The sequence below is a fragment of the Pseudophryne corroboree genome, chromosome 7, assembly GCF_028390025.1.
Source record: "Pseudophryne corroboree isolate aPseCor3 chromosome 7, aPseCor3.hap2, whole genome shotgun sequence".
NCBI lineage: Eukaryota > Metazoa > Chordata > Amphibia > Anura > Myobatrachidae > Pseudophryne > Pseudophryne corroboree.
Window position 1 is genome coordinate 484701452 of NC_086450.1, and position 26979 is coordinate 484728430.

Below are 26979 nucleotides of genomic sequence, written 5' to 3' on the forward strand. Positions count from 1 at the left end.
AAAAGGTGTTTAAAGTGTTTTTAAATCTGAAAAAAAAATTGCGTGGGGTCACCCCTCCTAAGCATTACCAGCCTCGGGCTCTTTGAGCCGGTCCTGGTTGAAAAAATATGGGGAAAAAAATGACAGGGGTTCCCCCATATTTGATCAACCAGCACCGGGCTCTGCGCCTGGGCCTGGTGCCAAAAATACGGGGGACAAAAAGCGCAGGGGTCCCCTGTATTTTTGGAACCAGCACCGGGCTCCACTAGTCAGAGAGATAATGTCACAGCCGGGGGACACTTTTATCTTGGTCCCTGCGGCCCTGGCATTAAATCACTAACTAGTCACCTCTGGCCGGGTTACCCTGGAGGAGTGGGAACCTCTAACATCAAGGGGTCCCTCCCTCCAGCCACCCAAGGGCCAGGGGTGAAGCCCAAGGCTGTCCCCCCCATCCAAGGGTGGCGGATGGGGGGCTGATAGCCTTGTGAAAAAAATTGAATATTGTTTTTTGTAGCAGTACTACAAGTCCCAGCAAGCCTTCCCCGCAAGCTGGTACTTGGAGAACCACAAGTACCAGCATGTGGGGGAAAAATGGATTCGCTGGTACCTGTAGTACTAATACAAAAAAAATACCCAACAAAAAACAGGACACACACACCGTGACAGTAAAACTTTATTACATACATGCACACCTACATACACACATACTTACCTATGTTCACACGAGGCTCGGTCCACTTCTCCATGTAGAATCCTCGGGGTACCTGAGAAAAAAATTATACTCACATAATCCAGTGTAGCTTGTGTCCTGTTTGTAATCCACGTTCTTGGCAAAAAAACAAACTGAAAAACCCGATCCACGCACTGAAAGGGGTCCCATGTTTACACATGGGACCCCTTTCCCCGACTGGCGGGACCCCACGTGACTCTTGTCAAAGAGGGTCCCTTCAGCCAATCAGGGAGTGCTGCGTCATGGCACTCTCCTGATTGGCTGTGCGCTCCTGAGCTGACAGTCAGGCTGCGCACTGAAGATACTATGCGCTACATTGTATCCAATGGTGGGAACTTTGCGGTCAGCGGTTGAGGTTACTCGCGGTCAACCGCTGACTGCAAAGTTCCCACCATTGGATACAATGGAGCGCCTATGCGCTACATTGTATCTTAGTGCGCAGCCTGACTGTCAGCTCAGGAGCGCACAGCCAATCAGGAGAGTGCCATGACGTGGCGCTCCCTGATTGGCTGAAGGGACCCTCTTTGACAGGAGTCACGGGGAGTCCCGCCAGTCAGGGAAAGGGGTCCCATGTGTAAAACATGGGACCCCTTTCAGTGCGTGGATCGGATTTTTCGGTTTGTTTTTTTGCCAAGTACGTGGATTACAAACAGGACACAAGCTACACTGGATTATGTGAGTATAATTTTTTTCACAGGTACCCCGAGGATTCTACATGGAGAAGTGGACTGAGCCTCGTGTGGACATAGGTAAGTATGTGTGTATGTAGGTGTGCATGTATGTAATAAAGTTTTACTGTCACGGTGTGTGTGTCCTGTTTTTTGTTGGGTATTTTTTTTGTATTAGTACTACAGGTACCAGCGAACCCGTTTCCCCCCCACATGCTGGTACTTGTGGTTCTCCAAGTACCAGCTTGCGGGGGAGGCTTGCTGGGACTTGTAGTACTGCTACAAAAAACAATATTCTATTTTTTTCACAAGGCTCTTAGCCCCCCATTCGCCGCTCTTGGATGGGGGGACAGCCTCGGGCTTCACCCCTGGCCCTTGGGTGGCTGGAGGGGGGGACCCCTTGATTTAAGGGGTCCCCACTCCTCCAGGGTACCCCGGCCAGGGGTGACTAGTTAGTGATTTAATGCCAGGGCCGCAGGGACCTATATAAAAGTGTCCCCTGGCTGTGGCATTATCTCACTGACTAGTGGAGCCCGGTGCTGGTTCCAAAAATACGGGGGACCCTTATGCTTTTTGTCCCCCGTATTTTTGGCACCAGGACCAGGCGCAGAGCCCGGTGTTGGTTGTTCAAATATGAGGGAACCCCTGTAAATTTTTTCTGCATATTTTTTCAACCAGGACCGGCTCAAAGAGCCCGAGGCTGGTTATGCTTAGGAGGGGGGACCCCACGCAATTTTTTTTCCAGTTTTTACAATAAACAGACCCTTTCCCATAGATAACCATGCACAGATCTCACTGATCCGTGCATGGTTATCCAAACTCGCCTGGAAAAAGCAGGTCTATTTTTTTGCTGCTTTTATTAACGAATCGCAAAAAAATACACCCGCACTTGAGCATTCAGAGACTAACACCCAAATACGAATGAATAGTGAATACCCGTGTATGAAATAACAGCCGCGTTTGACCGATGGTCTATTCATTCGTATTTCTCGACTTTGCCATTCAAACCATTACGAATAGCCCAAACACTGCCAAGATTTGTGCTTAGTGAATTCCCAGATTGGGACTTTGAAAAAAAACACAAATCGGACAAAATTGAAATATTAGTAAATACTGGCCTTTGTCTTTACTACTTTTTTTTTTTAAATGATTGTTTTCTATCTGAATTTTCCTTTGGTACTTTCAAGGCTACAATAACTGTGGAAAAGGTCAGACTTGATTTTGGTTTCAAACTTTCACATATGTAATATAAAAAAGGGTCTGTAAATATTTTAGTCATATCACAATCAGCAACGCAAGGAGACAGATCTGCTGCAAGCCTGTACGTCTGCCAGGGAATTGGACCATTCTCCACCCGCTGAGATCCGTAGTAAAGCGATTAGCGAACAAATTATTTACATATGTATTTTTAGAAAGTTGCTCTGGGGAGAAGGGGGTGGTGGGGGGGGGGGTTATGCAGAAGGTTGGGGGATGTCCTAGCAGCTGTTTTGAATGTTTGCAGTCTCTCTGGGTGTCAGCTGCACAAGACCATATTCCGGCTTTATCAGGGACCATCCTTCCCCAAGTTCAAACAGGGCCAGAGGAGGAATTACCACAAGGCAACCAGAGCAGCTGCTTAGGGCCCTGTTGGTCTTAGGGGGCCCTGCTGGTCTCAGGGGGCCCGCCGATGTGGCTGTATAAAGGGCATTTCTGGCAGACCACAAGCTTCACCGAAATTGTCCGAGAGCTGGTCTTGCTGAATACTCCCGGCAGGCTGTCAGTAAGTAGACAGCTGTTGGGTGCCGGCTCCAGCACACGCCTGTGTCTCCAGTCCTGCAGTATTGTGTGTGTGACTAGTCATGACACACGCAGAGCCGGCCTTAGGCATAGGCAAACTAGGAAAATGCCTAGGGCATTTGGTATGCTTAGGGGCACCAGCAGCTTCTGCTGATTACAATGATATGCGGCATGCCTATATTCTGTGTGTGACTGCGTCTGTATCTGCATACGAAATGCTATGTTACAGTGTATTCCTGGAAATCACTGTAATGTATGCAGATGCAGCCGCAGTTGCACACAGAATATAGGCATGCTGCATATCATTTTAATCAGCAGAAGCTGCTTGTGCATCCTAGCCACATAGTAATGCAAATAAGTTGCATTTTCATAAACAAAAGGCGCCCGACGTTAGCAGAGCTACCAGCTGACTCATGCCAGGCATCTCCGGCAGAACCAGCGGTGGTGCTAGGGGGCACCAGTCAAAATCTTGCCTAGGGCATCATATTGGTTGGGGCCGGCTCTGGACACACGTGTGTATGACGTCAGATCCGTAGAGAGAGGAGTCGGGATGTGCACAGAAAAAAACACGAGTCCAGTGTCCAGTGCACATTATTACAGGATTATTTTACATTTTATATAACATCCACCTACTTCACATTCCAATCAGTCATGAGTGGGGATGATGGGAAAAAGGAGGTGTGTGTGTGTGTGTGTGTGTGTGTGTGTGGGGGGGGGGGGGTAGAAAGTGAGGATTGTTTGAGGAAGGGGGGCCCCAAATCTGTGTCTTGCATAGGGCCCCATGAGGGCAGCTTTGAAAGTATCCTGTGGATGTACAGGAACATGTCAACCATGGACCATATTTTCAGGATATCATAAGGATCGTCTCCGTCCCCACCCTCCCATGGTACCTGCTCGTTGTCAGGGGTTCTGCTCATTGTCAGGGGATTCCCCCCACCCCAAACCTGGCCATCACGGGTCTGCGGTTTGCACCTGTCCCCTTCATGCTATTGAAAATGTCCCTCCCAAAATGGCTGCTGCCTCCTCTAGCATCCTTAACAACTGTCTCCTCTTAGGCAACGGCCATTTTGGGAATGATATCTCTCCCACAGTGCTGCACCTCAGGCTGGTGGCTCCTCCCTGCTGCACTGTCAGCGGCGTGGCGGCCCGGGACAGTTGTCCCCACAGTACCCCCAGCACCCACAAGCCACCTTTGCCTCCAAGCCACTATATGGTCTGCGGGGACTGTTGCTCTCCAGATGAATCTCTTTACAGCTGCAGTACCGCCTAGCTGCCTGGGAGGACCCAGCAAAAGGGGTGAGCATCTGTGTATAGGATAACTTTTACTTTGCTCCTTCCACGTGTGCCCTCTTGCCAACCAGCTTGGGGAGAAGCAGAGCCATAATTATGAGTATGGGAGCAGTGCCGTCACCCAGGACGGAGGGCCCTGCAGCACAGCACCAGCACTTGGCTTGCAGGGCTCCTGGAATGGCACTAAACAACCTGTAGTGATGCTGCAGAGCCTGCTGGAGCATCAAGTGGTTGGAGGGTAGAGCCGGCACAGAGCGGCACAGATTCCTTTCCCAGCACTGGGGAGATGATCTGCACCTTTCTGACCTAACCCGACCAGAACCGCGAATCCAGTTGGTGTTGTTCCTAGATTTCTCGCCCTATCACATAGAATAAACCACAAAGGGTGATTTGGGGCCTCTGTTACTTTGTAAGCGATAAACTAAAGTGAAAATCATTTCTCCTCAGAGCGCCTACACTTTGGGTATAGCAGTCGTCCTCGTACTATTGGCGGCTGAGCTGGTTACAGTTGTCTGGATACCTTCGGTCTGTGACATGGTGAGTGTGTGTGTGTCCTAGCCGTGTGTCCTCCATGACCTCCTGCTTCCCATGTAACCGTGTCTCCTCCTCTCTGTATAAGGTGTTACTCATCCTGCAGTCAGTCGCCACCGGAATCCTTGTGATCGCACAGGCTTTATATTAGCCTGGAATCTCTGCAGTAAGTACATGTGTAATATTCTGCACATATTCAGCATCTTCCTATTATCTGTCCACAAATCATTAATAAGAAGCAATAGCAACATATTATACCGCTCCTTATACTGGCCTGATTCAGAGATGTACACAAACCGAATGGATTACATACATCTCTAGTGTCTGACGGTCTGCGCTGACGGTCACAATGCCAACTAAGCTGCAGCATATCAATAATGGGGAGCGGGGAAGACTGGCATTTCAGAAAATGGATAATCATGTTGCGGCTGACAGGGGGCCGCGAGCGACATCGCAAGACCCCGCTTTCCACATGTGCAGACCCCCACCCATCGTCTGTGTATACTAATATCAATTAATCCCCCTTGTGCATTGTTACTACAGGATTTCACAAATACCCATTGTTCTAATGAATCGTGCGCGTGTATCCGCATCTACAGATCAGTGGTGTAGGTACTAGTGGGAACTGGAAGTACAGTACAGTTGTACAATAGAAACAACGCTAAACATACTGTACATGTATGTAACATTATATAAACATATGATACATGAAACATGCTATAGTTGCATAGACTCTTTTACATGTTTTTCTGAAATTCAGTGACTGGAGTCAGATTCCTGCCAGACAATAAATATTCATGAGAATCCCTGAAAGTGTTAAGCTGGGTACACACTGGCGCGATGTCGGCTCCGATTCCAGCCGGTTCGGACCAACATATTGAACTGATAGCTCTGCGTGTACTGGCAATTTGTGGGAGCCTGCAGTCGCTAGTGACGTCTCTAGGTTGTTGTGCTGCACACCAAACCCAGCGATAACGCCAGCGACCGTGGCATGTGTAATGACGGAAGGAGGAGTATGTCGCTCCGACCTTCATTTCATCGATCATTGTGTACCCAGGTTCCAATATGTCGGCCCGTCGGACAGCAGTTATTAGTTAGATGTCTGCACCCTGCACAGGGGAGTGTTACCACCTTGCACTCTGTACTGATTGTAAAGTAAATGAGTCTGTTACTATAGTGTACTGCACATTGCATAACCTACACTATAATTATCACTGCAGTACAAGAGCTGTCAATCAGTAAGTTACCATAAGTTACTTCTCCAGGTAGGTTAAATGCTATGCCACAGAGATCTATTGTTTAAACATTTGCATTTTTAACTGTGAATAATTAGGGCCATTTAGAATTAGAGGTTTAGCATCTAATGGAGCAAATTTGCCCCCCGGACAAAATCAAGGTGCACTGCACGGGGAAGGGTGCGGGATTTAAAATATGTGACCAGATTTAGAGTTGGGAGGGGGAGGGGGGGGGTGATCTTATGTTCCAAATCAGCCAGTAATTTCCCTACATGCAAAACAATAAAATGTATAATGTATCTGCATCATTTACATTGCAACATGGATAATATATATATATATATATATATATATATATATATATATATATATATATATATATATTTTTTTTTTTATTATTTTTTTTTTTTTAATTATTTTTTTTTTTTTACTGTGATCCTAGCCCTTAATGGCCTAAAAAGCAAACACTGTATAACCTTTTTCTTCTCCAGAAAAACATCTTCAGGAAACTATTATAAAACCTGGTCTTCTCCTCCAACATCCCAAAGTCCTGCTCCTGTATCACCATGTGTATTCTGTATTGCTGGATGACTGACGGAGCCCTTTCTGCTAGATGGAATTGTCTGTTATGTACGTGTCCTCTCAGACCTTACTGTTACCACCGTGGCCTCCTCCTCAGCGTCATCCATTGATACTCTGTGACCATTCCTCAGCCTTATCTCCTGATACCTTGTGACCATTCGTCTTCCTTATCCTCATCTCCTGATACCCTGTGACCATTCCTCTTCCTCGTCCTCATCTCATGATACCCTGTGACCATTCCTCTTCCTCATCCTCATCTCCTGATACCCTGTGACCATTCCTCTTCCTCATCTTCATCTCCTGATACCCTGTGACCATTCCTCTTCCTCATCTTCATCTCCTGATACCCCGTGACCATCCCTCTTCCTTATCCTCCTCTTCTGATACCCTGTGTCCATTCGTCTTCCTCATCCTCATCTCCTGATACCCTGTGACCATTCCTCTTCCTCATCCTCATCTCCTGATACCCTGTGACCATTCCTCTTCCTCATCTTCATCTCCTGATACCCTGTGACCATTCCTCTTCCTCATCTTCATCTCCTGATACCCTGTGACCATTCCTCTTCCTCATCTTCATCTCTTGATACCCTGTGACCATTCCTCGTCCTTGTCCTCATCTCATGATACCCTGTGACCATTCCTCTTCCTCATCCTCATCTCCTGATACCCTGTGACCATTCCTCTTCCTCATCTTCATCTCCTGATACCCTGTGACCATTCCTCTTCCTCATCTTCATCTCCTGATACCCCGTGACCATCCCTCTTCCTTATCCTCCTCTTCTGATACCCTGTGTCCATTCGTCTTCCTCATCCTCATCTCCTGATACCCTGTGACCATTCCTCTTCCTCATCCTCATCTCCTGATACCCTGTGACCATTCCTCTTCCTCATCTTCATCTCCCGATACCCTGTGACCATTCCTCTTCCTCATCTTCATCTCCCGATACCCTGTGACCATTCCTCTTCCTCATCTTCATCTCCTGATACCCTGTGACCATTCCTCTTCCTCATATTCATCTCCTGATACCCTGTAGCCATCCCTCTTCCTTATCCTCCTCTTCTGATACCCTGTGACCATTCGTCTTCCTCGTCCTCATCTCCTGATACCCTGTGACCATTCCTCATCTTCATCTCCTGATACCCTGTGACCATCCCTCTTCCTTATCCTCCTCTTCTGATACCCCGTGACCATTCATCTTCCTCCTCCTCATCTCCTGATACCCTATGACCATTCCTCTTCCTCATCTTCATCTCCTGATACCCTGTGACCATTTCTCTTCCTTATCCTCCTCTTCTGATACCCTGTGACCATTCCTCTTCCTTATCCTCCTCTTCTGATACCCTGTGACCATTCCTCTTCCTCATCCTCATCTTCTGATACCCTGTGACCATTCCTCTTCCTCATCCTCATCTTCTGATACCCTGTGACCATTCCTCTTCCTCATCTTCTGAAACCCTGTGACCATTCCTCTTCCTCATCCTCATCTTCTGATACCCTGTGACCATTCCTCTTCCTCATCTTCATCTTCTGATACCCTGTGACCATTCTTCTTCCTTATCCTCCTCTTCTGATACCCTGTGACCATTCCTCTTTCTCGTCCTCATCTCCTGATTCCTCTTCCTCATCTTCATCTCCTGATACCCTGTGACCATTCCTCTTCCTCATCCTCATCTTCTGATACCCTGTGACCATTCCTCTTCCTCATCCTCATCTTCTGATACCCTGTGACCATTCCTCTTCCTCATCTTCATCTTCTGATACCCTGTGACCATTCCTCTTTCTCATCCTCATCTTCTGATACCCTGTGACCATTCCTCGTCCTCATCTCCTGATACCCTGTGACCATTCCTCTTCCTCATCCTCATCTTCTGATACCCTGTGACCATTCCTCTTCCTCATCTTCTGAAACCCTGTGACCATTCCTCTTCCTCATCCTCATCTTCTGATACCCTGTGACCATTCCTCTTCCTCATCTTCATCTTCTGATACCCTGTGACCATTCTTCTTCCTCCTCCTCATCTTCTGATACCCTGTGACCATTCCTCTTTCTCGTCCTCATCTCCTGATACCTTGTGACCATTCCTCTTCCTCATCTTCATCTCCTGATACCCTGTGACCATTCCTCTTCCTCATCCTCATCTTCTGATACCCTGTGAACATTCCTCTTCCTCATCTTCATCTTCTGATACCCTGTGACCATTCCTCTTCCTCATCCTCATCTTCTGATACTCTGTGACCATTCCTCTTCCTCATCCTCATCTTCTGATACCCTGTGACCATTCCTCTTCCTCGGCATCATGTCCTGATATCTGCTTTGATAGTTTTCCTTTATTTTGCTGGTTGTAACTTATATTTTATTTACTGATTTGATATCTTGGATAACATGGTTCATTCTTCAGTCTGTTGCCCTCAATAAAATGTCTCTTTTACAATGTTGTATGAAATACAATGATATATGCACCCAGGTCCAGATACTGGGGGAGATGTACTAAGCCTGAAAAGTGATACATTTCACGGTGATAAACTGCCAGCAAATCAATTCCTAACTACCATGTCACTGTCTGTGTTTGAAAAATGACAGTTAGGAGCTGATTGGCTGGTACTTTATCACTGTGATATTTATCACTTTTCAAGGCTTAGTACATCTGGCCCACTGTAGCCGGCTTCCCAAAGCATTTGCCTGGAGATAAAGGAAATATTTTTTTCTGCATGAATCTCTGAAGTGAGTGGTAAGATGCCAGAGCCTGACGTGGAGATAATTTCACTCACAGGTGTGGTCGGGATTTACGTTCTAGATAAATCACAGCCACCAATAATAGCGCATAGCTGCACAGATGTTATGTAAGAGGGGAACAGGGATTGCAAAAGCACATCCAGCAGAACTTTGACCCAGGGAGCCTGTTCTGCGCCTTCCACTGGATAGATTTAGAAGAAAACTGAATCGAGTTGTAACATTGGATCCCAGCGAGACCTTCTGTTGGTGTATCCTGGCCAGAACTGTGACCCAGGGAGCCTGTTCTGGGACTTCCACTGGATGGATTTGGATGAAAACTTCAATGATCTGTAGTAACTGACAGAAATGACCAGAATTCATTGAACAAAAATAACTAATAGAAATGGAGGTGGGAAGACCAAAAATGCTGCCTACCCAAAAGCATTGGGATAGAGCAACACTGATAACAGAAGGAAAACTTTAAACCCATCTTGCAATAGAAAAGTGATTATAAAACTGAACAGAAATACATGCTGGGGATCAGGACTACTGGGCAGCCACCTCATTGGGGTTTTGGAAGAGCTACAGTACCAAGCTACTAATTATTTTTAATATGTTGACACTTACATCCAACTAATTGGTAACTTAATAACTGGAAAATGTAAAACCAGGCAACGCCAGGTACTTCAGCTAGTATATAAATATGTATCACCTTGACAAAGGGGCGTTAGCGCCCCGAAACGTTGGTCACCTTTGTGCTGCTGTTTTCATGGATTAAATAATCTATTTTTGCACTTGAAATTTTTGGAATCAGTCTCTGAGTGCCGCTGCATGCTTCCACTGTTTACTTATATATATATATATATATATATATATATATATATATTGTTTATTTTTATTTTTTTTTAATTCGAAGTGTGGTACTCAAACAGACTTTTCATTAGCTATTATTCAGCCCATCCTCATGCAGCACATACAACGCCTGAGGAAACGTTGCAGAGCTAATGGCTGAGGTTTGAATCATTTAAGCGTCCATAGAGTGCAACACCTCGATTGTATGCATTGATTTTAGTGAGCACAGCGTCATACTGTCATAGGAGGGAAAGTGCATGCCTGTTCATTGTGTGTGTATATATATATATATATATATACACACTACTGCTAGCAAAAAGTCTCTTGAGTGCCGCCGTGATTCCTGTTTATATATTATATATATTTGTAACAACAGTTCCCATTCATGCTGACCATGCTGTGTTGATGTCTGCTGTCACTATGCTGTAACTCCTTGACAAAGGTCCTGGTGTGGACCGAAACGTCGGAATTGGACTTTACAACTGGAGCTGTGAGATTACCTTTATTAAATTTTCTTTGCTGAATAATTGATATTAAAGTCTGGAGAGTGCTATCTGTTCCACTAGGTGGATAACCTTGTACTGTACTATGGGTCCCACCTCTAAGTGGGTTGGACTCTGATTGGCACCCCAGCTGTTGGCAGAGTTTATGTGAGAGTGCAGGGAACTGTATGTATATTTAGATACAACCCAGGATAAACACCTGAGCTGTTTTCTTCTCCTGCACCCACCCCGCATTGCATTATTTATACAGGCACTGTTGTTGATTTGGGATTCATCAATATATTGGGTATGTACTGATGTATAGCATAACTGCACGGGTATCTGAGCAGGTGAGTATTTTCTAGCCAATCATATTTACTGTCATACCGCACTGGGCAAGCCCGAACCCACCCGAACTTGGAAGCTAATCAGTGCTGTGCCTGGTCAGTACACGCTTGGGTGACCACGTGGAATACTAGGTACAGTAAGTATATCGTTACAATACGTGGTTGAGAAATACCTCTATTTGGCATGGCGCAAAGCCAGTTGGGATTCCTCGATGATAACCTGCTTGCACATGCTGAACACGGTATAATATCCCTCACGGACGATGATGCGGATAAGGTCTTATTTGACCAACTAGATTTTGACACTTTGCCTGCAGAAACACCTACAGACCTATACCACCAACTTCTTAGACTCAAAAGGAGGGAAATAGACCTTACCCTACATGGTCAGTTCCTGTCCGAATACTATCGGAAAAAGCACATACCACGGGGATTTAGAATTAACAATATCCCGACATTAGGCAGGAACAACCCCACATTCTGCAGCCGCTGGTGTGGGGTTCTGAATAAATGCTCCCTCGACCTTATGCTCTTGGTAGTGGAGGAAGTGGGCATAGAACTAAATAAAGTTAAGGTCCAAATTGATACCTTCAGCAGTGCACATCTTGGCACCATCAAGAAGGATAAAACCACCAATTTATTTGAAAAATTACAAACACAGATAGACACCTATAAGAGAGAAATCACTGCATTTAAACATAGTAAACTAGTAACGGTCACAGCAGATTACCAAAATCACACTGTCTATCGGTTGTTGATCGGTGATTCTAGACCAAATAGACCACAACGGCCCTTTAGAGCCCGCCGCCAAGGACGTAGACAATTCTACACCAACGAAACAGGATCTTCTGCCTCCGACACAGATCTGTCTGACGGTAGACCAACTCCCAGGTCTTTTTTAGTGCATACAACAAACCCCAACCTCCCCCCAGTGGCAAACCAAGGAGACCGCACCCAAGGAAGGGCCGATACATGGCGCAGGTGCAGAGACAAACCCAGGACCTAGTATTTAATTTATCAAGTAAGACACTGGATGAGGCAACCATACGCCTTCTCTCGAGAGGCCTTTCTTTTGTACCTACAGCACCCCATCGGCGGTTTGATACCGTAGTCGATATATATAAGTTCGGTAGGAAGCTCAGGTTACGTGAGCATTTCCCTATAGAAATCAACAAAGAAAACACGCAATTTCGGAAACCCTCCACATTTGACCCAGTATCTTCCAACCCTAGCATTAAAACATTTACTCGCTCCTGGAACACGATATACATGTACAATCTCCAACTAAGCGTTTTGATAACCTGCCCATGGCAGAATGCAAAGCCCTGTCAGCACTTAAGCAAGACACTAGCCTGGTGGTTAGGCCTGCGGACAAAGGGGGCGCAGTAGTAGTACAGGATTGGGTCGACTACAATAGCGAAATAATGAGGCAGCTAGATGATGAGTCCACCTACACTAGTTTGCAGCACAATCCAATACCTGAGATCAAATTGGAAATTGATCGCATATTAGAACAGGGCTACAAAACACATCAGATCGACAAAAACACACTGGAATTTCTCACTGTTGAACACCCTGTTTGCCCCATAATATACACTCTTCCCAAAATCCACAAAACCCTGTCACATCCACCAGGGAGGCCCATCATCTCAGCTAGGAAATCTCTGCTACAACCGCTTGCCATCTTTGTCGATACGTACCTGCAACCCATAGTACAGCAGGGAGATAGTTATGTGCGAGACACATCTGACTTTCTGCAGAAGCTGAAGACTTTTCCATACGAGCTTGATGATATATTGCTGGCTACCATGGATGTGTGTTCCCTGTACACCATCATACCACATGAACAAGGTCTACAAGCACTAGCAAATGCCTGGCAACAACACCCACCGACAGGTCCGGCAATTGAATTTCTCCTGGAATTGGCTACCGCAGGTCTTAAACATAATCATTTTCTTTACCAAGGAAAATACTATCTACAACGTGAAGGGACCGCGATGGGCTCTAATTTGGCGCCGGCATACGCCAATATATACATGACTAAATATGAACAAGAGCAGATCTTCCCGAGATTTGGATCCCGGATCCTCTTTTACAGAAGATTTATAGATGACATTTTCCTACTCTGGAAGGGGTCAGTAGACTCATTCAACGGCATGGTCAGTTGGCTCAACGGCATAGACAGCCCGGTAAGATTTACCCATCAAGTGGATCCCGCCAGTATCAATTTTCTTGATATTACCATCACATTGGAGGAGGGTCGCATCAATACAAGCTTGTATAGAAAACCTACGGACCGCAATACCTTGCTACTTGCAACCAGCCAACACCCACCAGCTCTCAAGGACAATCTCCCAATCTCTCAGTTCTTGAGAGTGATGCGCAATAATACCAATAGGGATACCATGGAGACACAAATATCGGAGATGACATCACGCTTCCTAGAGCGAGGGTATGATAAGAAAACAGTGACAAATTGTCTGAAGAAAGCTAGGAAGAAATTTGTCATGTCTACATCCCCGACTGAAGCCACCTCAGCATCAGAACGTATGGTTTTTACGACTACTTATGATCAGCTATCAAATAAAATCAGAGGAGCCGTCCGCAAGAATTGGCTCATCCTAACCTCAGACGACCATCTCAAACTGAAAAGGACACCACCCCTCATCATGGCCTACCGCAGGGCGGCCAACCTAAAACAATTATTGCTAAGGCCTATGGCTGGACAAGAACTTCCCACAACCACTACATGGCTACATGAGAAAAGACCTGGGTGCTTCAAATGCACCGGGTGCACCACATGTAGGGGGATGCTAACAGGACCGACTTTTCCCCATCCTCACTCGGGGAAAGCAATACCCATCAAATACAGATTGCATTGTAATATGGACCATTTGATTTACATCCTCACATGCCCCTGTGGACTGTACTATGTGGGAATGATGACTAGAAGGTTCCGGGATAGGATGGCGAATCATAGAACGTCAATACACCAGGCGATTAACACCGGGACAGCGACCTTACCAGTAGCCAGACATTTTTTAAGTCTAAGACACCAAGTATCTGATCTGAGGACAAAACTGATAGACTGGATACCCCCGTTACTAAGAGGCGGTGACCGTGCTCTTCTGCTCAGAAAACGTGAAAGCCTGTGGATACACAGATTGGACACTATTGCCCCGAAAGGAATGAATGAGAACAATCCCCTGTCTGAAATAAATTTATGATCCCCCAGGTGTTATCAACTAGCTGCGCCCGTATTTGCAGTTATAATTATGATTTATTAGTTAAGATTATAATTCTATAATTCTGTATTGGATTTTGATTTTAAGTACAAGTCTTATGTGGTCAGAATGGTGTGAAGAAAACACCGTTCAGACATTGGAATATGGAATGAAGAGTATTTGCATACAGTATAATAATCTAATGCTTAGGCATTTATTAATTTTTGTTTATGTTTTGCCATGTTCACTATGTTTGCAGAACCCAATATGATGACCTCTCCGGCCTCCAATATACCCAATAATGAACAAAACTGGCAGGGGTAAGCCACCTACAGCCTGAAAACTCATTAATAATAGTATTAATTGCGGCTCTCTAGCCCCGGACGTCCCCATAATATGCTCTAATACCTGCTCCAATAGATACCCTTTGTTGTCTAAAAACTGAGCCAATTTGATACATGTATAACAGACACCAGTGCGGTCAGTAGCGGCTTCTCCGCTACTATGGAAACTAAAGCTCGAGTAATAACCGGAAGTGACGTGTGCGTTCCAACACGCACTTCCGGTTTGCGTTCCATATCGCGCCCGCTACTCGGAGATGCACACCTCCTGGATAGCATGAGGTGTTGTAAATGGCCCTGTAGAAGCCTGTGCATATATGGCAAACAGTGGTGCGGCCATTAGCGGCTTCCCCGCTACTATGGCAACTATAGCTCGCACAAAAACCGGAAGTGACGCGTGTGTCCCAATACGCACTTCCGGTTTGCGTTCTACGGCGCGCCCGCTGTTCAGGCCGGACTACATGGATAATACACACCTCCTGGATAGCAGGAAGTGATGTAAATGGCCCTGCACTGCGTTCCAGCTGACTCCCAGGAAATGGAGAGGTTTGACTAGCACTTAAGGGTGGGGTATATAATGGGGGCCGGTGAGGCTATCCCTTTGTAACATCAGTTCCCATTCATGCTGACCATGCTGTGCTGATGTCTGCTGTCACTATGCTGTAACTCCTTGACAAAGGTCCTGGTGTGGACCGAAACGTCGGAATTGGACTTTACAACTGGAGCTGTGAGATTACCTTTATTAAATTTTCTTTGCTGAATAATTGATATTAAAGTCTGGAGAGTGCTATCTGTTCCACTAGGTGGATAAACTTGTACTGTACTATGGGTCCCACCTCTAAGTGGGTTGGACTCTGATTGGCACCCCAGCTGTTGGCAGAGTTTATGTGAGAGTGCAGGGATCTGTATATATATATATATATATATATACCACAACAACCACCTAGGTGGAAGGTGCACTCACGCCCAGAAATTAGTCTCTGAAGTCACTTGTAAATTCAGTATATTTTTATTCGGGTTCACTGTTGATGCCGTATTTCATCGACGTTTCGGTCCTTATGCGGACCTTTATCAAGATTGGCACTTAAATCACCTATACAATCAGAAACAGTTACAATTAATATGTATAAGAACCCAGATTTATTCAACACCAACACCACCAGTGCCTCCCAGGCCCTGAAGACTGTCACAAAAACCAGAAAACGTATTAAAAAGCTGTTTTTTTATATATGTAAAAAAGAGATACTTGGAAATAATCCACGTGTGATGAAAGAGACACCTCCACCATTAGGACTATCTGTTTAGATAGGCAAATGATTACCTGGACGGCAAGCCAGATCACTCAGATGTGTGGAATGGCCTTCAAAGTTGGCAACATGCCTGATCACATAATGAAGTTAAAAAGCCTATAACGTAGGGGAAGCTGCAAGGCGTAGTCACCTATTAGATAAATAACAGAGTAACTACACCATAAGAAAATACACTAACAACGTCATTTTGGAAAAGATCATACCTAGTTACATGTAGAAATAGCTCATGGCAGCTTGTGGGCTCTGTACATGTGTCAGACACTCAGTCTGTAAGGAGGCACAACAGGAAAAAATAATCACCAACCGTAATCATGTGTCAGAAGGGAGCTGCAGGAGAACCATACTCACTGCTCAAGTGTCCAGAGCCAAATGGAAGCTGCATAAAGTTCAGCCTCAGCTGAGCACTATTTAAGGATCAACCACAGGAAGTGCCAATTAGGGAGATTAGTATAAACCCAGTCTCTCATTAACTGATCACCTCTCAGATAACTAACTCAGACCAACTGGGAAAAAAGTTACAGGGTTCACAGGACAGGCAGTGGCTATCGCTAACGCACGGCTACTTAAATGAGTGTATTTTAACGATTTGGAAGGGCAACTGCCGGAGACGCGTCTTTTGCGTTCCACCGACCGGAACACCATGCGTTCCATTCCGCGGAAGTGGCGCTGGCCGGAAGTCTCTGCGTTCCACTCGCGGAAAGAACCGTAATTAGGCTTATCCACTGGCTAATGTTTAAAGGAGGTGTACAACCTAGAGGGGGGTGTTCTCAGAGAATGAACACTCCCCCAGGTGGAATCATCAATGTACAGGTTCACTCATAGCTCACAGGGACTCGGAGGTATACCGGAGGTCTCCTCACGTATAATCCTGGATTAACCTATGTGTAGCCTGTCAATCACCACAGAAGAAAAAGAGTGCAAATGTAAATAATGATCCATAATATGAAATGTCAAAAAATGTCAAAAATGACATAAGAGGGCACCAGATCAAATGACCACAACTCACCCTACGCATACAAACTAACATATATCTGATCAACAAAGGCAAATTGAATACTGATGTGAGTGTAATATCTTTATAGTAATACATTGGTATAATGTAGTAAAAGATTTTAAATAATAAAAGGGAATAGTGGGTGGTGTGGTCATTGAAATTGGTGGACCCTCGTGACTAGTATAGGACCTGGGAAGGCTCCGGGAAACAACAGAAAAATATATATAAAAAACATAAGCAAGGACGTATAAATAACTGTCCTTACTTTCTTAATCTATATACATAAAAAGAACATACAAAAATGAAAAAAATAAAACATAGAACATAGAACATATAAAACATATAAAACACAAATCGAAACCCAGCCTGTATGTGCTGATTGTATCACAGTGCCCTATGTCCCTGAAACATACAAAGTGTGTTCCAAGGTATCCAATCAACTATGGCAAAATAAAATTCTAAAGAAAAATATTAAGGGGGTTGGCCTCATTGAGGCCCTTTGGTGACACTGTATTGAGTTTGTGTATCCAAAAGCTTTCCTTCTGTTTAAGTAACAAGGTGCGATCGCCTCCACTAACAGGTGGCGGCACCCAGTCAATCAGCTGACACTTCAGGGCAGATACTTGATGTTTAACTGACAAAAAGTGCCGTGCTACCGGTTTGTCAGAAAAGCCCACATTGAGGGCCGTGTGTATGGATGACCGATGGTTTGCCATCCTGTCGCGAAAGGGACGCGCGGTTAGTCCGACATAACATAACCCACATGGGCACTTTAGAAGGTAGACGACATGATCCAGTCGACAGTGGAGATGATATCTGATAAAGATTTTTTTCCCTGTGTGTGGGTGATACAAAAAAGGACCAGTGATCATAGATCTGCACGTTGTGCATCCCCCGCAGGAAAAACTGCCAGGTTTGGCTTGCATAAGCTGGATTTGAGATGTGTTCTGTTCAGGGAAAATCGTGGGTCTCATTAGTAATTGCTTTAGGTTGGCCCCTCGTTTGTCTGCAACCATAGGAGCAGGTGTTTTAAGAAAAGGCAAACTGTTGTCGGTGGCTATTATTGGCCAATGTTTCCGTAGGGCCTTTCTGGTTGCACTTGTGGAACCATCATACTGAGTGGAACAAATCATCCGATTGTTACGAATGGGGTTTTTAACCTGTTGTCCATGAAAAATGCTGTTCGCTTTATTGAGACAGCGAGTAAGTACACTGCTAGTGTACCCTCGCTCCAGAAAGCGAGAGGTGATCTCGTTACATTGTTGATCTTTGAGTGCTGCGTTGGAATTGATCCTCATGGCTCTGAGGTACTGGGATATGGGCAATCCTTCTTTGAGGGCTGGGGGATGATGGCTGCTAGCATGCAAGGTCAGATTGCGGTCAGTGGGTTTACGGTACAACGAGGTGTCCAGTCGGTCACCATTTCTGGTGATACTGACATCCAGGAAAGTGATGTTAGTGGCCGATACTGTGTATGTGAACTTGATAGGATTATCCAAAGCATTCAATTGGTTCACCATGTCAAGAAACTCAGACTCGGTGCCCTCCCACAGCAAGAAGACGTCATCAATGTACCGTTTAAAGAAGGCAATCTTGTGCCCATACCTAGGTAACAGGTACGTATGTTCATAGTGCGCCATGAACAGATTAGCGTAGGCGGGGGCCAAATTCGACCCCATCGCGGTTCCGGCGATTTGAAGAAAATAATCATTTTTATACATAAAGTGGTTGCACGTAAGAACCAATGAGGTCAGTTCCAACACAAACTCAGTGGGGTAATCTTTGCAGGGGCTGTTGGAAAGAAATTGACGTATAACATCCAAACCTAAGTGGTGTGGTATAACGGTATAAAGGGACCCCACATCCATAGTGGCCAGAAGAGTGCCTTCACTAAGATGGGTAAATGTCCGTAGATGTGTGAGGAAATCCCCAGTGTCCTTTAAATAGCTATCAGTTTTTAATACCAAAGGCTGTAGGATACTGTCAATAAAGACAGCAATTGGCTGTAACAGAGAGCCTTCCGCGGCAATAATGGGTCTGCCGGGAGGGTGAACTAATGTCTTATGAATTTTGGGCAGAGTGTATAGGATGGGACACCTGGGTGAATTGATGGTCAAATATTTTAATGTGTCTTCACTTATGTAGCCCTGCTCAAAACCTAACTTCAGAAATTGATCGATTTTAGATTTAATTTTAGGAACCGGATTGGTGGTTAATTTCTGATAGGTCATGTCATCTGCTAATTGTCGGTTGATCTCCATGTCATAGTCAGTCCAATCTTGGACGACTATTGCTCCTCCCTTATCCGCCGGGCGGATGACTATATGGGGAGAATCCTTTAAAGTTTTTAATGCTTTCCTCTCGGCTATGGACAGGTTATCAAACATCCTTTTGGGGGGTGAGCTCTCAGAGTCTCTTTGGACTAACCGTAAATAAGTTTTGATGCTGGGATTGGAGGATGGAGGATCGAATGTCGATTTGGGTCTGAATTGAGGTATCTCTTTGTTAGTGGATTTGTTAGCAAAGAACTCCCGCAGACGGAGGGAGCGGCCAAATTTATACTGATCTATAGTTTGTTGGAATGAATTAATTCTGCATGTGGGGACGAAAGATAAACCTCGGGCAAGAAGTTTAGTTTCCGCTGGACTCAGTTCTACGCTAGATAGATTAAAGACATTGTCACCTACTGTCTCCTCCTCCCTCTTCTCTTGGTACCCCCCTCTCCTCGGGTGCGGTCTGTGCCGCTTCTGAGAACCCTGGAACGGGTAGAGGAGGCCTCTCCTCCTCGATCTAAAAAACGAGTGGAGTCGTTGTTCCCTTCGTAATAATCGGTGTCTGAGGTAGAGGCGGAGGAAACAAATTCATGGGCAAAAGGTTGGGCCCTTCGCCTAGTGTATTGTCTATTCTGACGTTCACTAGTATTGTTTCCAAGTAACCAGCGGTATACAGTATGCGTTTGGTAGTCGTTAGTTACAGTGGACAATTTTTTTCGTTTAAAAGAAATTAGATCACGTTTATAAGTGTCCACCTGTGTCTGTAGACGTTCGATCCAATTTTGGGTTTTGTCATTCTGCAGCACGGTGGTGTGAGATTTGATGGTAATATCCACTTCAGTAGATAATTTCTTTAACTCAATGCCAACTTCCTCCACTACCAGGGTCATGAGGTCAAGCGAACATTTGTTCAATACTCCACACCACCGGCTGCAGAAGACAGGGTTGTTTCTACCCAATGTTGGAACGTTAGAGATACGGAAACCCCGGGGGATTTGTTTTCTCCTGAGGTATTCCGACAAAAATTGACCATGTAAAGTCAAATCAACCTCTTTTTGTCTGTGTTTAAGCACTTTGTAAAACAAATCCACAGGGGTTTCGGCTGGTAAGGCCTCAAACTCTAATTTATCGAATAGTAATTTTTCAGTGTCCTCATCCGTAAATGAAACTATACCAGTTTCAGCTTTGGCCAGTAGGCCATCATCCAACAAATATACCCCGCTCTGAGTCATAACACTCTTTAGACTGGAAAACTCAAACAGGTATAGCAATTAGATTAATAACATACTAAACATGACAAACAAAACATGTAAGGTTCCCGGAAATAAAGGTGGTGATCGGTGAGGAAGTCCAATCCGGTATGTTGGATGGGTGTCAGGAAGTAGGAACTGCGTATAGTAGTTCGAACAAATGTAGTCTTGGAAGATCCTGCACTCTCATCAAAAGTAATAATGACGGCGGGTGCTCCTAATGACCAGAGAGGCCACCAATATACCACAACAACCACCTAGGTGGAAGGTGCACTCACGCCCAGAAATTAGTCTCTGAAGTCACTTGTAAATTCAGTATATTTTTATTCGGGTTCACTGTTGATGCCGTATTTCATCGACGTTTCGGTCCTTATGCGGACCTTTATCAAGATTGGCACTTAAATCACCTATACAATCAGAAACAGTTACAATTAATATGTATAAGAACCCAGATTTATTCAACACCAACACCACCAGTGCCTCCCAGGCCCTGAAGACTGTCACAAAAACCAGAAAACGTATTAAAAAGCTGTTTTTTTATATATGTAAAAAAGAGATACTTGGAAATAATCCACGTGTGATGAAAGAGACACCTCCACCATTAGGACTATCTGTTTAGATAGGCAAATGATTACCTGGACGGCAAGCCAGATCACTCAGATGTGTGGAATGGCCTTCAAAGTTGGCAACATGCCTGATCACATAATGAAGTTAAAAAGCCTATAACGTAGGGGAAGCTGCAAGGCGTAGTCACCTATTAGATAAATAACAGAGTAACTACACCATAAGAAAATACACTAACAACGTCATTTTGGAAAAGATCATACCTAGTTACATGTAGAAATAGCTCATGGCAGCTTGTGGGCTCTGTACATGTGTCAGACACTCAGTCTGTAAGGAGGCACAACAGGAAAAAATAATCACCAACCGTAATCATGTGTCAGAAGGGAGCTGCAGGAGAACCATACTCACTGCTCAAGTGTCCAGAGCCAAATGGAAGCTGCATAAAGTTCAGCCTCAGCTGAGCACTATTTAAGGATCAACCACAGGAAGTGCCAATTAAGGAGATTAGTATAAACCCAGTCTCTCATTAACTGATCACCTCTCAGATAACTAACTCAGACCAACTGGGAAAAACGTTACAGGGTTCACAGGACAGGCAGTGGCTATCGCTAACGCACGGCTACTTAAATGAGTGTATTTTAACGATTTGGAAGGGCAACTGCCGGAGACGCGTCTTTTGCGTTCCACCGACCGGAACACCATGCGTTCCATTCCGCGGAAGTGGCGCTGGCCGGAAGTCTCTGCGTTCCACTCGCGGAAAGAACCGTAATTAGGCTTATCCACTGGCTAATGTTTAAAGGAGGTGTACAACCTAGAGGGGGGTGTTCACAGAGAATGAACACTCCCCCAGGTGGAATCATCAATGTACAGGTCCACTCATAGCTCACAGGGACTCGGAGGTATACCGGAGGTCTCCTCACGTATAATCCTGGATTAACCTATGTGTAGCCTGTCAATCACCACAGAAGAAAAAGAGTGCAAATGTAAATAATGATCCATAATATGAAATGTCAAAAAATGTCAAAAATGACATAAGAGGGCACCAGATCAAATGACCACAACTCACCCTACGCATACAAACTAACATATATCTGATCAACAAAGGCAAATTGAATACTGATGTGAGTGTAATATCTTTATAGTAATACATTGGTATAATGTAGTAAAAGATTTTAAATAATAAAAGGGAATAGTGGGTGGTGTGGTCATTGAAATTGGTGGACCCTCGTGACTAGTATAGGACCTGGGAAGGCTCCGGGAAACAACAGAAAAATATATATAAAAAACATAAGCAAGGACGTATAAATAACTGTCCTTACTTTCTTAATCTATATACATAAAAAGAACATACAAAAATGAAAAAAATAAAACATAGAACATAGAACATATAAAACATATAAAACACAAATCGAAACCCAGCCTGTATGTGCTGATTGTATCACAGTGCCCTATGTCCCTGAAACATACAAAGTGTGTTCCAAGGTATCCAATCAACTATGGCAAAATAAAATTCTAAAGAAAAATATTAAGGGGGTTGGCCTCATTGAGGCCCTTTGGTGACACTGTATTGAGTTTGTGTATCCAAAAGCTTTCCTTCTGTTTAAGTAACAAGGTGCGATCGCCTCCACTAACAGGTGGCGGCACCCAGTCAATCAGCTGACACTTCAGGGCAGATACTTGATGTTTAACTGACAAAAAGTGCCGTGCTACCGGTTTGTCAGAAAAGCCCACATTGAGGGCCGTGTGTATGGATGACCGATGGTTTGCCATCCTGTCGCGAAAGGGACGCGCGGTTAGTCCGACATAACATAACCCACATGGGCACTTTAGAAGGTAGACGACATGATCCAGTCGACAGTGGAGATGATATCTGATAAAGATTTTTTTCCCTGTGTGTGGGTGATACAAAAAAGGACCAGTGATCATAGATCTGCACGTTGTGCATCCCCCGCAGGAAAAACTGCCAGGTTTGGCTTGCATAAGCTGGATTTGAGATGTGTTCTGTTCAGGGAAAATCGTGGGTCTCATTAGTAATTGCTTTAGGTTGGCCCCTCGTTTGTCTGCAACCATAGGAGCAGGTGTTTTAAGAAAAGGCAAACTGTTGTCGGTGGCTATTATTGGCCAATGTTTCCGTAGGGCCTTTCTGGTTGCACTTGTGGAACCATCATACTGAGTGGAACAAATCATCCGATTGTTACGAATGGGGTTTTTAACCTGTTGTCCATGAAAAATGCTGTTCGCTTTATTGAGACAGCGAGTAAGTACACTGCTAGTGTACCCTCGCTCCAGAAAGCGAGAGGTGATCTCGTTACATTGTTGATCTTTGAGTGCTGCGTTGGAATTGATCCTCATGGCTCTGAGGTACTGGGATATGGGCAATCCTTCTTTGAGGGCTGGGGGATGATGGCTGCTAGCATGCAAGGTCAGATTGCGGTCAGTGGGTTTACGGTACAACGAGGTGTCCAGTCGGTCACCATTTCTGGTGATACTGACATCCAGGAAAGTGATGTTAGTGGCCGATACTGTGTATGTGAACTTGATAGGATTATCCAAAGCATTCAATTGGTTCACCATGTCAAGAAACTCAGACTCGGTGCCCTCCCACAGCAAGAAGACGTCATCAATGTACCGTTTAAAGAAGGCAATCTTGTGCCCATACCTAGGTAACAGGTACGTATGTTCATAGTGCGCCATGAACAGATTAGCGTAGGCGGGGGCCAAATTCGACCCCATCGCGGTTCCGGCGATTTGAAGAAAATAATCATTTTTATACATAAAGTGGTTGCACGTAAGAACCAATGAGGTCAGTTCCAACACAAACTCAGTGGGGTAATCTTTGCAGGGGCTGTTGGAAAGAAATTGACGTATAACATCCAAACCTAAGTGGTGTGGTATAACGGTATAAAGGGACCCCACATCCATAGTGGCCAGAAGAGTGCCTTCACTAAGATGGGTAAATGTCCGTAGATGTGTGAGGAAATCCCCAGTGTCCTTTAAATAGCTATCAGTTTTTAATACCAAAGGCTGTAGGATACTGTCAATAAAGACAGCAATTGGCTGTAACAGAGAGCCTTCCGCGGCAATAATGGGTCTGCCGGGAGGGTGAACTAATGTCTTATGAATTTTGGGCAGAGTGTATAGGATGGGACACCTGGGTGAATTGATGGTCAAATATTTTAATGTGTCTTCACTTATGTAGCCCTGCTCAAAACCTAACTTCAGAAATTGATCGATTTTAGATTTAATTTTAGGAACCGGATTGGTGGTTAATTTCTGATAGGTCATGTCATCTGCTAATTGTCGGTTGATCTCCATGTCATAGTCAGTCCAATCTTGGACGACTATTGCTCCTCCCTTATCCGCCGGGCGGATGACTATATGGGGAGAATCCTTTAAAGTTTTTAATGCTTTCCTCTCGGCTATGGACAGGTTATCAAACATCCTTTTGGGGGGTGAGCTCTCAGAGTCTCTTTGGACTAACCGTAAATAAGTTTTGATGCTGGGATTGGAGGATGGAGGATCGAATGTCGATTTGGGTCTGAATTGAGGTATCTCTTTGTTAGTGGATTTGTTAGCAAAGAACTCCCGCAGACGGAGGGAGCGGCCAAATTTATACTGATCTATAGTTTGTTGGAATGAATTAATTCTGCATGTGGGGACGAAAGATAAACCTCGGGCAAGAAGTTTAGTTTCCGCTGGACTCAGTTCTACGCTAGATAGATTAAAGACATTGTCACCTACTGTCTCCTCCTCCCTCTTCTCTTGGTACCCCCCTCTCCTCGGGTGCGGTCTGTGCCGCTTCTGAGAACCCTGGAACGGGTAGAGGAGGCCTCTCCTCCTCGATCTAAAAAACGAGTGGAGTCGTTGTTCCCTTCGTAATAATCGGTGTCTGAGGTAGAGGCGGAGGAAACAAATTCATGGGCAAAAGGTTGGGCCCTTCGCCTAGTGTATTGTCTATTCTGACGTTCACTAGTATTGTTTCCAAGTAACCAGCGGTATACAGTATGCGTTTGGTAGTCGTTAGTTACAGTGGACAATTTTTTTCGTTTAAAAGAAATTAGATCACGTTTATAAGTGTCCACCTGTGTCTGTAGACGTTCGATCCAATTTTGGGTTTTGTCATTCTGCAGCACGGTGGTGTGAGATTTGATGGTAATATCCACTTCAGTAGATAATTTCTTTAACTCAATGCCAACTTCCTCCACTACCAGGGTCATGAGGTCAAGCGAACATTTGTTCAATACTCCACACCACCGGCTGCAGAAGACAGGGTTGTTTCTACCCAATGTTGGAACGTTAGAGATACGGAAACCCCGGGGGATTTGTTTTCTCCTGAGGTATTCCGACAAAAATTGACCATGTAAAGTCAAATCAACCTCTTTTTGTCTGTGTTTAAGCACTTTGTAAAACAAATCCACAGGGGTTTCGGCTGGTAAGGCCTCAAACTCTAATTTATCGAATAGTAATTTTTCAGTGTCCTCATCCGTAAATGAAACTATACCAGTTTCAGCTTTGGCCAGTAGGCCATCATCCAACAAATATACCCCGCTCTGAGTCATAACACTCTTTAGACTGGAAAACTCAAACAGGTATAGCAATTAGATTAATAACATACTAAACATGACAAACAAAACATGTAAGGTTCCCGGAAATAAAGGTGGTGATCGGTGAGGAAGTCCAATCCGGTATGTTGGATGGGTGTCAGGAAGTAGGAACTGCGTATAGTAGTTCGAACAAATGTAGTCTTGGAAGATCCTGCACTCTCATCAAAAGTAATAATGACGGCGGGTGCTCCTAATGACCAGAGAGGCCACCAATATACCACAACAACCACCTAGGTGGAAGGTGCACTCACGCCCAGAAATTAGTCTCTGAAGTCACTTGTAAATTCAGTATATTTTTATTCGGGTTCACTGTTGATGCCGTATTTCATCGACGTTTCGGTCCTTATGCGGACCTTTATCAAGATTGGCACTTAAATCACCTATACAATCAGAAACAGTTACAATTAATATGTATAAGAACCCAGATTTATTCAACACCAACACCACCAGTGCCTCCCAGGCCCTGAAGACTGTCACAAAAACCAGAAAACGTATTAAAAAGCTGTTTTTTTATATATGTAAAAAAGAGATACTTGGAAATAATCCACGTGTGATGAAAGAGACACCTCCACCATTAGGACTATCTGTTTAGATAGGCAAATGATTACCTGGACGGCAAGCCAGATCACTCAGATGTGTGGAATGGCCTTCAAAGTTGGCAACATGCCTGATCACATAATGAAGTTAAAAAGCCTATAACGTAGGGGAAGCTGCAAGGCGTAGTCACCTATTAGATAAATAACAGAGTAACTACACCATAAGAAAATACACTAACAACGTCATTTTGGAAAAGATCATACCTAGTTACATGTAGAAATAGCTCATGGCAGCTTGTGGGCTCTGTACATGTGTCAGACACTCAGTCTGTAAGGAGGCACAACAGGAAAAAATAATCACCAACCGTAATCATGTGTCAGAAGGGAGCTGCAGGAGAACCATACTCACTGCTCAAGTGTCCAGAGCCAAATGGAAGCTGCATAAAGTTCAGCCTCAGCTGAGCACTATTTAAGGATCAACCACAGGAAGTGCCAATTAAGGAGATTAGTATAAACCCAGTCTCTCATTAACTGATCACCTCTCAGATAACTAACTCAGACCAACTGGGAAAAACGTTACAGGGTTCACAGGACAGGCAGTGGCTATCGCTAACGCACGGCTACTTAAATGAGTGTATTTTAACGATTTAGAAGGGCAACTGCCGGAGACGCGTCTTTTGCGTTCCACCGACCGGAA

General features: G+C 44.7%; 1 protein-coding gene and 3 long non-coding RNA genes across 11 annotated transcripts in view; 1 reads left to right on the forward strand and 3 right to left on the reverse strand.

The window, feature by feature from the left end:
• LOC134945653 (uncharacterized) overlaps window positions 1–26979 on the forward strand; it is a 91880-nt gene that overhangs the window by 35483 nt on the left and 29418 nt on the right. For 2 of the 6 annotated variants that reach the window (XM_063935091.1, XM_063935092.1), the window contains 3 exons: window positions 4891–4980; window positions 5063–5140; window positions 6701–9224. The exons of the other annotated variants lie outside the window; for them this stretch is intronic. In XM_063935091.1, the coding sequence (XP_063791161.1) occupies window positions 4891–4980; window positions 5063–5125 (153 nt within the window). In that variant the 3' untranslated portion in view covers window positions 5126–5140; window positions 6701–9224. Of the gene's footprint in view, window positions 1–4890; window positions 4981–5062; window positions 5141–6700; window positions 9225–26979 lie in introns of those variants that run through there. 6 annotated transcript variants of the gene reach the window in all.
• LOC134943898 (uncharacterized) lies at window positions 15723–16431 on the reverse strand. The gene is made up of 4 exons (XR_010181815.1): window positions 16410–16431; window positions 16265–16328; window positions 16073–16191; window positions 15723–15844 (listed from the first exon to the last, which is right to left on the reverse strand). It is a non-coding gene; the product is annotated as an uncharacterized LOC134943898 (long non-coding RNA).
• Window positions 20798–21941, reverse strand: LOC134943899 (uncharacterized). 2 transcript variants are annotated; one of them, XR_010181817.1, is made up of 4 exons: window positions 21551–21941; window positions 21406–21469; window positions 21214–21332; window positions 20798–20985 (listed from the first exon to the last, which is right to left on the reverse strand). It is a non-coding gene; the product is annotated as an uncharacterized LOC134943899 (long non-coding RNA). The 2 variants fall into 2 exon arrangements; XR_010181816.1 differs by having other exon boundaries at window positions 21406–21941.
• Window positions 25939–26913, reverse strand: LOC134943900 (uncharacterized). Of its 2 annotated transcripts, XR_010181819.1 has the most exons (4): window positions 26692–26913; window positions 26547–26610; window positions 26355–26473; window positions 25939–26126 (listed from the first exon to the last, which is right to left on the reverse strand). It is a non-coding gene; the product is annotated as an uncharacterized LOC134943900 (long non-coding RNA). The 2 variants fall into 2 exon arrangements; XR_010181818.1 differs by having other exon boundaries at window positions 26547–26913.